We start from the raw sequence: 13,646 nt of genomic DNA on the forward strand, positions 1-13,646 counted from the left end.
AACTTGTTACTGTATTTTCACCTGTTCTTTTTTCCAGAATTTGAACATACTGGATGTATCTCATAATCGTTTGCTTTCTACAAAATTAGGATCCCAGCCACAGTTGGAGAGCCTTCGTGAGCTTGTGCTGTCAGAGAATAAAATCACTGAGTTAAAAAAGGAAGAACTAGATTTTCTTAGCAACGCTTCCTTAAATAGGCTTGACTTATCATCAAACCCACTGAAAGAGGTAAGAAATACAAGACCACATCCTCAGCTGGTATAAATGATTTATACCAGCTGAAGATCTGACCCATAATTTTTCTATTTTGCAATCACTGATAAAAGAACAGTATTCATTTTGGTCAGAGGTAAAATTGTTCTGTTGTAATAAAATACACATTATTTTATTCTTGATATTGTGAGTTGATTTATTATGTAGGTGGAGTAAGATTTCTGATGCACTTAACTACTCATTTCCTTTTGTTTAAGCATTTGGGATTTGTAAAGATGCAATATTGTTATCACTCAGTCTTAACTTGTTGTAAAGGGAATGATCCAGCTTCCACTGAAATAAATGGAAGCAGGCTCGTGTCACAATTAGTAACCAAAAGTACATCTATGCTGCATTTTAAAACCTGTGGCAGTGAGTCTCAGAGCCCAGGTCTCATGCTAAAATCAGATAAATCAGCTACATGGGGACAAAGCGTTCAGGCTCTGAAGGTTGGGTTGGGGAGGGCTTCAGAGCCTGAGCTCCAGTCCAAGCCACAGCTTCTGCACTGCTGTTTTTAGTGCCATAGGTCGAGGCCTGTGAGCTTGAGTCTATAGACCAGGCCTCTGAAACTTGCTGCTGTGGATTTTAAAATGTAGTGTAGACATATCCTAAGAAACCACATTCAACCATAGTAGCTAGAGAAGATAAGCAGCAGCATGAATGCTCAAAATAGCCATACCATCTCTTCCCCCAAAACTTAGAGATTTTTCGACCAGGGAAATGCAATAAAATACTACAAAACCAAAAAATAAATGTACTAATCTCTTTTTTTCCACAATACTGTCTGTCTGTTTTATGTTTCTCTCTAGTTTTTTTTCTTGAAAAGAAGCACTGATTTTTTTCTTTCCGTCTTCCTCCTTTGCATTTGTTCTCTGCTGTTCACTTCCTTTGCTCTCTTGCATTGTATTCTCTTCCTCATTGCTCTTCCTTTGTTCATTGTCACCCTCTTTCCTTGTTTCTTACCTGTGTGCCATTGCCCTCTTTTGCTTTTCTGTTTCTTGTCTTCCTTTCTTCTCTCTCCTGCATATTTCTCCCCCCTCCTATGGCATCACCACCACCTCTCTGACTCTTTAAACTGAAGTTCCAATGGCTCAGGTTATCAATTCATTGTACTAGAAATGCCAACATCTAGGTTTTATTCCTAGTTCTGCCATAAACAGTCCTCAAGTGTCTTGGACAAACTAGTTAATCAGTCTGTCCCTTCATTTTCTAACCTTTGCCTAGCTCACAGAGATGGTGTTAAGCTAAATTCATTCATGTATGCAAAGTGCTCAGATACTTTGGAAATGAGCACAGTAGAAAAGCATATAAATAGATTAAAAAGTGGATGTCCTCTATCCAAGTTTACTCCCTGTATGCTATTTTATGTACTATACAGGCACACTCCAATCAATGCAACATTAAAATATGGTTCTGCTCTGAAAAGTGATTGCAAAAATGGCATTGTTGAGTTCTGAATTTGTCTCCCTGACTTTCAGGATAAGTGTACTCATTTCACAAGTAAATTGGTGTTGGTTTTGTTTTGTTTTGTCTTCCCACGTCCCTGACAGCTCTGCAAACACAATGTGGGATCTGAAAGTCAAACTGTGTTCTTTCTGGCTTATGTATTTAAATTACTGCCACAAATGAATACTTGTGCCTATCACTCATCAATTCCGGTAACGAATCAAGAAGAGGGGCAAATATTCTGATTTGTAGCTGCCATTCATTTTGAGGAAGCAAATGTTTGAGCTCTAGTTTTATGAGTGCATACTGTGCCCATAAAAAGGAGACTGAGTTCATCTTGACTGTTATTGTAGGCCTAAATACTCTCCCCCCCCCCGTGTGCCAAAGTATTCCATGTTCTCTTTCATTTAGTGTCATATTGACACTTCTTGACAACAGATCAGTAAATGAAACCCCAAAGGAAATGCATGGCGGAGAGATTTGTTGTATATATATTTACAAGTTACCTCTAAAGATTCAGTCACATGAGAATTAGACACAGAATTTCAAATCACTTTCATCTATCTACTGTAAGAGTAAGGTAGGTTTTTTTCATTACTGATACAAAATATTAATTTTCAGGGGTATTACTACAGGGTTTTGAACCATTACTATAGAAATATAATGCATTTTAAAACAAAGTTTGGTTAAGTCCTGTGGAATTTAGTGAAAATCTATGAGTTAATTTAAATTGTGTGCTTGGCATATGGTAGTGATTTGAAGAACTTTCCATGTTTTGGCTTTGTGGAACAACTTTCTTAGGTGATTTTTTTTCTTTTAATGTCAAAATCATTAATTTTTTTCCCTTCTAGTTTCACACAGGCTGTTTACATGCAATTGGAAATCTGTATGGCCTTGTGCTGAACAATGTAGAGCTTGGTGAAAATCTCACAGAGAAACTTTGCTTGGAATTATCAGGCACAAGAATTCAGAATCTGTCACTGAGTCAGATCCAGCTTTCTTTTATTCACAAGTCAACCTTCCACGGACTTCAAACAACAAACCTCACAGCTTTAAACCTTTCCAAAAATTATTTGAACATGATAGAAAACGACTCTCTTACCTGGCTTTCAAGCTTAGAGAATTTAAACCTAGAGGATAATAGGATTTATCACTTATTTTCTCATTCATTGTATGGATTATCCAATGTCAAATATTTGAATCTGAGAAGATCACGTGTCAGAAAAATTGATGATTTCTCCTTTCGTTGGCTAAGCCATTTAGAGTATCTTCTTATAGATAGTAATAGTTTTCAAGAAATTACTCCTAATATGTTCACAGGCTTGGACAATCTGAAATATTTGAGTCTATGTAACTGGACCAATGGCTTACAAATAATAACTAATAAAACATTTTCATCACTTGCTAATTCTACTCTGCAGTTTCTTAATCTTACAAAAAGTAGAATCACAAAAATAGAAGGTGGAGCATTTTCTTGGTTGGGACACCTAAAAATTCTTGATTTGGGACTCAATGAAATAAACCAGGTGCTCACAGGTCATGAGTTTAAAGGTCTGCAAAATATTGAGGATATCTACCTTTCCTACAACAAAGAGTTGACTTTGACAAGCGAATCATTTGCTTTTGTTCCAAGCCTTAGAAAACTGATGCTACGGAAGGTAGCTTGTAGCAATCTGGACCTCTCTCCTTCACCTTTTCACCCTCTACGGAATCTAACCATCCTGGATATCAGCAACAACAATCTAGCTAACGTAAAAGATGATTTGTTTGATGGACTTCACAAACTTGAAATTCTGGATTTGCAACATAATAATTTGGCTCGACTTTGGAAACATGCCAATCCAGGTGGCCCTGTCCTTTTTTTAAAAGATCTTCTTAACCTGCATATACTTAATTTGAAGTCTAATGGCTTGGATGAGATTCCAGTACAAGTTTTCAAGGGCTTGTTTCAATTAAGAAGCCTGGATTTAGGATCAAATAATTTGAACTTGCTTCCAGCATCTTTGTTTGATGACCAGATATCTCTGAATTCATTAATCCTTCAGAAAAATCTTATAACATCTGTTGAAGAAAAAGTGTTTGGTTCAGCTTTCAAGAATCTGAAAGAACTAGAGATGGATTCCAATCCATTTGACTGCACCTGTGAAAGTATCTCCTGGTTTGTTAATTGGCTTAATGTGACCCAAACAAACATACCTGGATTAGATACTCATTACCTTTGCAACACCCCACCTAAATATCATAGTACTCTGGTGATGTATTTTGACATTTCACCCTGCAAAGATAGTGCCCCTTTTCAATTACTGTATATAATAAGCACCACTGTGATAATGCTCTTCATCTTTATTGTCATTCTTATCCATTTTGAAGGCTGGAGGATAGCATTTTACTGGAATGTGTCAGTAAATCGAGTACTTGGTTTTACAGAAATAGACAGGCAACAGGAAGAGTTTGATTATGATGCCTACATTATTCATGCAAGAAGGGACAGGAATTGGGTGTCCAAGAACTTCATTCCTCTGGAAGAAAATGATCAGTCTCAAATTAGGTTTTGTTTAGAGGAACGAGACTTTGAAGCAGGCATATCTGAATTTGAAGCCACTATTAATAGTATAAAAAGAAGTCGGAAGATTATCTTTGTTGTCACTGACCATCTCTTAAAAGATCCCTGGTGCAAAAAGTGAGTATGTGCATGTGTGTATGTGCACGTGTATGAATAACACTTGTTCAGCAGATCTTTAATGCAGTCATCTCTAAGCCCTGGTCTACCCTGGGGGCGATTGATCTAAGTTACGCAACTTCAGCTATGTTGCATTACATCGACTTACCGTGGAGTCTTCCCTGCGGTGAGTTGACTACTGTTGCTCCCCCCGTTGACTTTGCCTGTGCCTCTCGCGGCACTGGAGTACAGGAGTTGATGGGAGAGCGCTCGGGATCGATTTATCGCGTCTAGACTAGATGTGATAAATCGATCCCCACTGAATTGATTGCTGTCCGCCGATCTGGCGGGTAGTGAAGACATACCCTAAGACAGTGGTCTACTTTCTTGAAAACAGAAAGTACAGGGAAAATTATACTTTGTGACATGAGTTTAACTGTCTGAAATTTAATGGAGGTACTCCAGATGTATCCCAGTGTAACTGAAAGCAGAATTTGGCTCATAAACTACCTGCTTATCTAGTCAATCAAACCATCATTGCCTTTCAGATGATCTTCCATAAAAATAGATGTTTGAGACAAGACAGCGATTGGTGATATTGTTAACATACAAAGATCCTTTTTTGAGCCAGGGCCTTTTGAGCCGGTTTGTGTGGCTGACAGAAAGAAGACTGTATACTAAGTGAGCCTAAAATTGAGATGGTTAATTTCTTGGAGGGCAGATTATTCTCTTTTTTAGTTACATAAATAACTCATTTTTTAATTTATTACAAGTATTATCATAAAGGTTAAATGTTAAAAACTATATACAAATTAAAGCCCTGATCCAGCACTGACCTTTGTGGGGCTATCACAGAAAATTATTTGATGTCACTCATCCCTACATAAATCAGCTGATTCAATGATTCATAAGCTCTGTGTAGTTCTATAGCATGTACTTTCAAGACACCAGTTTTTAATTCTTATTTTTTGCTTAAGGTTCAAGGTGTACCACGCTGTTCAGCAAGCTATTGAGCAAAGTCGGGATTCCATCATACTGATCTTTCTTCATGACATTCCAGATTACAAACTGAATCATGCACTTTGCTTGAGAAGAGGAATGTTCAAATCTCGTTGCATCTTGGATTGGCCAGCTCAGAAAGAACGGGTCAATGCATTTCATCAGCAATTAAAAATGGCACTTAAATCTAGCAGCAACATACATTGAATTTCTAAAGTATAAGATTGAACTGTTAGGACACTTCATTTCAGACTGACTAAAGGACAACAGTCCTTGTGGGGAAAAATTAAACCAATCCACAGCAACTCCTCTATTTTTCCTATTATGTGTTTTTAATTGGTAATTGTTCTTATCCTTTGTATATTGTTTCACCTGTGTTCTGAGTTCATACAATGGTCATGACGGACACAAAAAATAGGATCACCAACTCTTTCAATCTGTGACCAAAAAGAATCAGCCTATTTAAAATAGAGCAGAAATAGAGTGAAGAAAGGGGTGGTGAGAATGAGTAGGGGCAAGGTAAATTTCCACATGAAGGAGTGCTGAAAGACTGGAGGAAATGAGAGGAAATGAATAAAAGGGAGGAAATGTGATACAGATATACAAAGTAATGAATGCTAGAGAGGGAATAAGTGCCTGGGCACGTAGACCTCATTTGTTAATTCCTTCAATGTTGCAGAGGGCTGTGTGCAGGCCCTCTGGATTAAGATGAATTTCAAGCAATGTGAGAGGATCCAGAACCTCTCTCCTGTTTCTTAATTCTAATAGTTTTCTATCTAGATGCCTCCCCTCTAAAATAGCTTGAATTTAGGGCATCCCCCAAGGAAATGTTATAGAATTCTATAAATTCAAAGAACAGTAAATTGATATTTCTAGTCCTTATTTTTTTTTCAAATGGAAGATGCAGTTTGATAAATATTGCTTCCATAGCAGATAGAAAATGTATTTCGGATAACAACTGGGTATAAGGACCTTATCTTGCAAAGTTCTAAGCACTCTCAACTCCCATTAAATTCAATCCGTTGCAGTCTTGGGACCTAATTGCCACAGGTACAGTGTATATAGTTCTAATTCCTGAAATATTAGGATTACACAGAACTTTTTGTATATAAAACAAATAATATTAGAGGGGACATCCTGGCTCTACTGAAGTCAGTGGCATTTTGCTATTGCCATCATCTGCAGTGCCTAATCTACAGTGCCTAATCTTGCTTCAATTCAGTGGGAGCGGATATGGATCAAAGAAATGAAATGTGCTTTGTTTTATGCATTTGTATCATATATGCAGTATGGATGCTTCTAGTGTCTAGCATGTATTTTTAGTGTCTTAGATCAGTGCTACTCGAAGTGGTGGTCTGCGGACCAGTGCTGGTCTGTGAGCCATCGGCTGCCAGTCTGCGCGCACATTGGAAAAAAAAATTGCCGGTCCCCCACATCAGACAGTGCTTCTCAAGCTATCTTAGATGCTATGTACTTTTTTCTTTTTAGTTCTACCTTTGGTTTTGTCACTTAAAATGAGTTGGAGAAAAGTGTTTAAATAAGAACAGCATACTAGTACTATGTGTTTTGTAAACAGTACGATTAATACTCAAAGGGAAAATAAGAGTTGTAACAGTGACTTGACAAGAGCACACTCACAGCTACCCATAGGACAGAATTTGATGGAGGAACCAGGCTATTGCTCTGACAGTACTGAACATTGAGGCCCTAATTCCCTACTCCCTTGTACCAGGCTACGATTCTGATCTGGTGAAGTCTCAGGCTCATTTGACACAGGTATAAATGACTATACAAACTGCAAGGCAGTGAAGAATCAGCCCCTAAAACTTTTAAACCCTTTTAGGGGCAAATCTTCCATCTTCCATAATGGAATGTCCCCACTAAGCAGAGAAATTGGTATGATTCTACCGCATTGGGTGTCTAGACCATGGAAGTCTATGCAAGGGGGTATATACCCTCTGTGGTGCTTGGAGTCCAGCTTCCCAGCCATGTGGGGAGGATTCTTTCTACCTCGGTCTCTGTGGATTTCACTGATATTAAGCCTGTTAGTTGTGCTGTGCACTGAATGGGGCCTTTGTGGTTTTGAACAGACATAATCACATACTATTCAAAATGCAATATGTCTCTTTAGGAGGTTGTGTCTTTACCTAGAAATCTATTACTAAAACATAGGAAAATTCTTATGGATCATATCAGTGAAAGAAAACCACAGCATCCTGATTTGCATGACATTTTACATGCACATAAATCTTAGTGTGAATGACGGCAACAGTCAAATCCTCTTCTCCTGCTGCCAGCTTGAATCAAGTGGCAGCTAAAAATACATTCCTATTTAAGTATACAATTTCTTTGTTTCCCACAGGGAAACTGGGACTATGACTATCAAAGGAGGTTGCTTGTAGGATAGCCAATGATAGAGGAGGTGGTCCACATCACAATCTTTCTATTGAAATTTGATGCATGTTGTGGGGGAAGGAAACCTTTGAGGAACCCTGAACTAAGAAACAGGCTGTGGTTGAAATGGGTAGATTTTACATTGGATTTTTAACTATTTTTTCCTTGTAGTTTTCAGATATCTGTTTTTATTGGTAAGCTGTTGCACACTGGAGCTTTGCAAATCCTCATGGTTTTACAATTAACACGGTATTTAATTCAGCCCTGAGTTATATATGCAGCTCACTTAGGTTTTCCTCCTTCAATGAAAACTGTTTTAATATGCATAAAACTCTACAAGCAAGATAAGAAATAAGTGCTATTTCCTGTGAGCAGCTGGATAGAGTACCTACCAGAAATCAATATTTAGTTGGAGAATGAAAAAAATCCTATCATACTATTTTACCAATATTACTATTATTTCTTAGTGTTCCTAAAAAATATCTATAGGTACCCACCTCTGGCTCTGCACTCCTCTCCCATAAATTAGAAATATACAAATGAACGCTTCTCATATTCATCCACCAAATCCTCAGCCCATCCCTTCTTCAATAACTTGAGAGAACAGATGGGTTCTGCAGAGTTCCCAAATACAGGATCTGGTAGACCAAAGGGAAGATGGGTCCCAAAATGAAATACCCTTTTCAGAGAACACCCTGACAGCAGCTCCCTTTCATTTACATTGAGGGTGATCAACCATGAGCATTCATGCTGATCTCTACAATGGCTTATGGCAGGGAAAGAGAGGTTGTTTCTCAGGTAACTGTGTCCCAAGCTATTTACGACTTTAGAAGTAAAACCAATATCTAGAATTCCACCTAGAAGATTATTGTGAGGAAGCAGAGATCTTGGAGTACTATTAAGGTGCAGTTCCACTGAATAAGTGGCCCACAGCATTGTGCATTAGCTTCAGTTTCTGACTGGTCCCAAGGTAGCCTCCCATACCTCACATTACAGCAATCTAATCTTGAGGTGACAAAGGCACGAATAGCAGCATCAGAGAGGAAAGGCAGCATTCTTCTCACCAGGCTCAGACAGAAAAGTGCCCATGGTTGCAACCACTATCTGAACATCCAAGAGCAACTCAGGATTTAACAACACTGTTACAAATGATGGTCACAATCCCTCAGTGATGGGGTGCTCATATAAATTCCATTAAACCATATGGCTGTTTCCACAAGCCCACCCTCCTATCTGTGCCTTGTCTAGATTAAATCACAGCCAGCTCTCTCTCATCCACATTCTAACTTCACCTGAGATGTTGTGTAATTCACTGGGTAACTTATACTTGACTGGGTCACTCATGACTGAGACATAGAGCTGGATGAATGCATTGTGGCCTATATCATATAGCAAGAAAAAATCAATACTAAACCATGTGGGTGCACAAGGCACACAAACTAATTATGCTAGTAACCTCTGCAGGAAACTCCTCATAAATATTCTTCTGAGGAAAAAGTTATTCATAGGAAAACAAACTCCCAAAGCAAGCATATGGAAGGATATTTTCTCATGTTCATAATTAATAATTTCTATGGATTGACCTGCTTGGTTGAACTTCCTCCCACTCTGATACCAAAATGTATATGCATATAAATTGTCCTGAGTGACTTGTCAAATGTTTTGTGGGAGGCACCTCTGCTATTCTACTTGAGCTCAACATGGATTTAGGATCTTCCAAAGATTTTGAAAGGTTTTTTTAAATTCATGAGTCAAAACCACATTTGATTTTGTAACTGAAATACGACAAACATTTTCTCTCATCTGTAATATATCTTTTCTATTTGAAAAAAATTATTATATTGCAGTAGAAGTATGTCAGCACACTAGGAGAGTCCATTTAACTTTAGCATTACTCTGAAAATAGACTAAATATAGCTCCTCCTTACTCTGCGGGTATGTGTATATATTCAAAGTAATAATGCTTAGTTTAGGGGCTAAAGTGAGGGTTTTGTTTTACTCCTGGAGATCTGGAAAACTAAGAATAAACTGAGTTTTATTCCTTCTTGTAAATCAAAAGAGTTGTTCACTAAATTGCAGTTATAAGGCCCATCAGTTATATCTGTACAAACCAAATGAAGGCAGTGAAGTTGGACAGGGGTTGCTGTGGCATCTCTGTGACAATGGGGGCTGCACTGTGACTGTGGGCAGAATTGCATTACCATTACTTTTGTTACTGATGAAACATGCAAAGGAAAGAATTCAGGATAGCTGACTTGAAGAACAGCAGAAATTGTAATATGTGTTGCCTATATAAGCATTTTGTTAATATTGTAGCTGAAGACTAAAGAGCTGTAGATGTGAGTGGGGAGAAAAATCTTAAAAGTAAATTAACTACCCAGTTGTTTGTTCTATTGACTTTTGCTTTGGATCGCTTTCTTTTGATCCATAATCTTTTTTTTCCCCTTTGGCAGAAGGAAGGGAAGAATTATAAAGAATACTATAATTCAGCTGGGTGTGTACTGTACTCATTTGTTTCTGCTTTAATTGTATGACTTTTACTATATATATAGAATCCACACAAATATGGGTTAGCTGGCTTCAGCAAAGCATTCAGGCTCAAATCCTCAAAGGAAGATAGGTACTTGAACCCCAGATTTTGGGGTAGGAGTCAGAGGCCATCCATTCCCTTCCAGCTATAGCCTTGGGTACTTACCTGAGTGCGGGAAACCTTGGTTCATTTCCCCATGCTGCTTGAAGAGAAGAGTTTTAAACACACTCACTGATCTCCAGGAGATTCTGTTTGGGGGCTCTCCCAGTTTCTCTTGTTGAAGCTTTAATTGCATAATTAAATATTAATTGGGCCCAAGAGAGACTGAAAACACCTCTAAAGCCCAGTAGTTAGGACAGGCACCTGAGAGGTGGGAAATCACTGTTCAATTCCCTTCTTCTCATGACGTAGAGAAGGGAATTGAGCTAGAAATACTGACATCTTAGGTTAATACCCTAAACGCTGGGCTAAAGGCTATGAGGAAGGCTACCGCCTCCACTCCCCTGGTCATTTTATGTGGACTTAGGCAAGCACCCAACTCCTTCTCACAAGAAGTTGTTTAGTGGCCTAATTCATCTGACTGCAGGAGATGGGTTCTTCTTGGTTGTAGATTGCTAGCAGACATAGGCACCTCCCTGCAACCTGGACCTAGGTACTGAACTCAGAGACAGGGATAGAACTTTGGACACACCTTTCTCATCAGCTAGCTTAGCCATTGGCTATCTTAGGCAGCTCTGCAGCTAGTGTACTGGCTTTTGTAGATCCCATTCTTCGGAACATCTCTCTCCCTATGCATTGTATAGGGAGCCTAGGTGCCTAACTCAGGGTTTGTGGAGTCTATTATTGTTCCAGTGACTTTCTAGGCAGTTAAAGTTAGGTGTTGCAACACTGAGTGTTGTAATGTCCTAATCCATTTGTCGACCTGGGCCAAAGCCACAGACAGATACATAACTGCGGAGGGAGTTGGGAATTGGCAAAGCCCCCACAAAGGGGACTGTTTGACTACTTGTGGACTTCTGTTACTGTAAAACCATTATTTTACAGAAACAGATTTCAGACGATGTACCTCTTTATGTAAATAAGTCATACAAGAAAAGCCGTTTTGCCTGTCAAATGTACATGTCAATCTGTAAAAGCATCAGTTTTAACAGCTTTTTTAAAAATGCACCGATTCTATGATAACAGATGCCATATAATAAAGTTTAGCTAAAGAGAAAAAATTAACAAAAAAGAACAAATACCCTTTGTGTGCATTGGTAGAGATTGAAGGATACATAACAACTGATTACAGAAGATCTAACACGAAAATAAAGGGCTTTGTTTACAGATGAACTGATATGTGATGATTCCTTAATTACAGTAACAGGATTATCCTCATTGTGATGCTCTCATCTCATCTTTCTCATCGTCTTTTCAGTCCAAGTGACAAATTCTTTCTTCTTGTTTAAGCCATGAAAGTTGAGGAGGCGAGGCGTTAAGGATGTGATGCCAAGTTTACACTTTCACTTACACTTGCCTCTATTTAAAGATTAACTTGTGGACCATTCCTTGTGTGTTCTCTAAATCTTTACTGTAATGAAAAATAGCAAAATTAGACTTCTCATCCCAATTCAATATAACATGCTAACAAATGTTAGCTATTAACATGTGTAATAAAGGTATTAGTTGTGAAACAGACTAAATATTGTCTGTACTTCAATATTTACAAATTAAAATTTTCAAACTGAGTTCTTAAAAAATTGTTTGTTCTACAGAAGGAATTTCAAGGAAAACAATGTGCCTGAAATGACTGAGTAAAATGATATTAAATCAATACACTAATACTATTTTTATATTATCATAGAATCATAGGACAGGAGGGGACCTTGAAAGGTCATCTAGTCCAGTCCCCTGCACTCATGGCAGGACTAAGTATTATCTAGACCAGGGGTTCTCAAACTGGGGGTTGGGACCCCTCAGCGGGTCGTGAGGTGTCAACCTCCACCCCAAATCCCGCTTTGCCTCCAGCATTTATAATGGTGTTAAATATATATATAAAAGTGTTTTTAATTTATAAGAGGGGGTTGCACTCAGGCTTGCGATGTGAAAGGGGTCACCAGTAAAAAAGTTTGAGAGCCACTGATCTAGACCATCCCTGACAGATGTTTGTCTAATCTGCTCTTTAAAATTGCGAATGATGGAGATTCCACAACCACCAGGGCAATTTATTCCTGTGCTTAACCATCCTGACAGTTAGGAACTTTTTCCTAATGTCCAACCTAAATCACCCTTGTTGCAATTTAAGACCACTGCTTCTTGTCCTGTCCTAAGAGGTTAAAGGGAACAATTTTTCTCCTCCTTGTAACAACCTTCTATGTACTTGTGGTTCATCCTGTACACTCATGCAGGGCAGATACTCCCCTGCGCAAGTGTACAGGATGAACCACAATGTGCCCCATATGTAGCGATTTTCCTGTACATGGTTGTAAACCCAAATATTTCAAGATAGGGCTATTAGAGTGAAGCTCTACTGTCTCACTAACGAGTGTAGGGGTCCCTCGCTCTCCAGTCCAGAGGGAGGCCACTCTGCCTCACTACACTTCCCCCTCAAGTCCATCTCCAGGGAACTGGAGATGGCAACGTCTCCTTCCCCCAACCGAGAGAAGAAGTAGGCGCTGGTATGATCTCTACCTGCTTGATGACATACCACGAAAGCATACAGCTGCAGTGCCAAATACCAGCGCATTAGTCACTGATTCGTTTCCTTAACAGTGTTCAATCACTTAAGTGTTCAGCCAGGCGTGGTCGGTCACTAGCACGAAGGGCGCCCCTAGGAGGAAGTATCTCAGGGCGTCCACGGCCCACTTGGCCGCCAAGTGGTGTTGACTCTCTTGGCTTGAGCTTCCTTCTCAACAACTGAGTAGTTCTGTTCTCAGGGTAACAACTTGCAGCTGATATATAATATGGGGTGCTCATCTCCGTTTACCTACTGGGAGAGGACAGCTCCCAGGCCCACCTCCGATGCGTCTGCCTGTAACAGAAACTCCCAGTTAAAGTCCGGGCTGAAGATTATGGGCTCTCGGCACAGTTGGTCTTTGAGGGTTTGGAAGGCCTGTCTGCACTCATCGGTCCAACACACACATCAGGGGCTGTCCTTCAGGAGCTCTGTCAGCAGTGCTGCAATCAAGGCAAAGTCGGGGACAAAGCAGTGATAGTAGCCTGCTAGCCCAAGAAATTGCAACACCTGTCTCTTTGTGGTAGGGGCCGATTGGGCCTGCAGCACCTAGACCTTCCCTACCAGGAGTCGTACTTGGCCTCATGCGAGGTGTACCCCAAATAGGTGGTTTCCTGCCAGACAATTTTACACTTCTTGGGGTTGGCAGTCA

At 39.4% G+C, this 13,646-nt stretch overlaps 1 protein-coding gene across 5 annotated transcripts in view; it reads left to right on the forward strand.

The window, feature by feature from the left end:
* Positions 1 to 10,240, forward strand: part of TLR3 (toll like receptor 3) — a 30,633-nt gene extending 20,393 nt beyond the window's left edge. For 4 of the 5 annotated variants that reach the window (XM_043546109.1, XM_043546111.1, XM_043546110.1 and 1 more), the window contains exons 3-5: positions 38 to 229; positions 2,551 to 4,379; positions 5,336 to 10,240. In XM_043546109.1, coding sequence (XP_043402044.1) covers positions 38 to 229; positions 2,551 to 4,379; positions 5,336 to 5,564 — 2,250 coding nt within the window. In that variant the 3' untranslated portion in view covers positions 5,565 to 10,240. Of the gene's footprint in view, positions 1 to 37; positions 230 to 2,086; positions 2,510 to 2,550; positions 4,380 to 5,335 lie in introns of those variants that run through there. The other variant, XM_043546112.1, reaches the window with a different exon arrangement.
* The last annotated feature ends 3,406 nt before the right edge of the window (positions 10,241 to 13,646 follow it).

The sequence above is a fragment of the Chelonia mydas genome, chromosome 4, assembly GCF_015237465.2.
Source record: "Chelonia mydas isolate rCheMyd1 chromosome 4, rCheMyd1.pri.v2, whole genome shotgun sequence".
In the NCBI taxonomy this organism is placed as follows: domain Eukaryota; kingdom Metazoa; phylum Chordata; order Testudines; family Cheloniidae; genus Chelonia; species Chelonia mydas.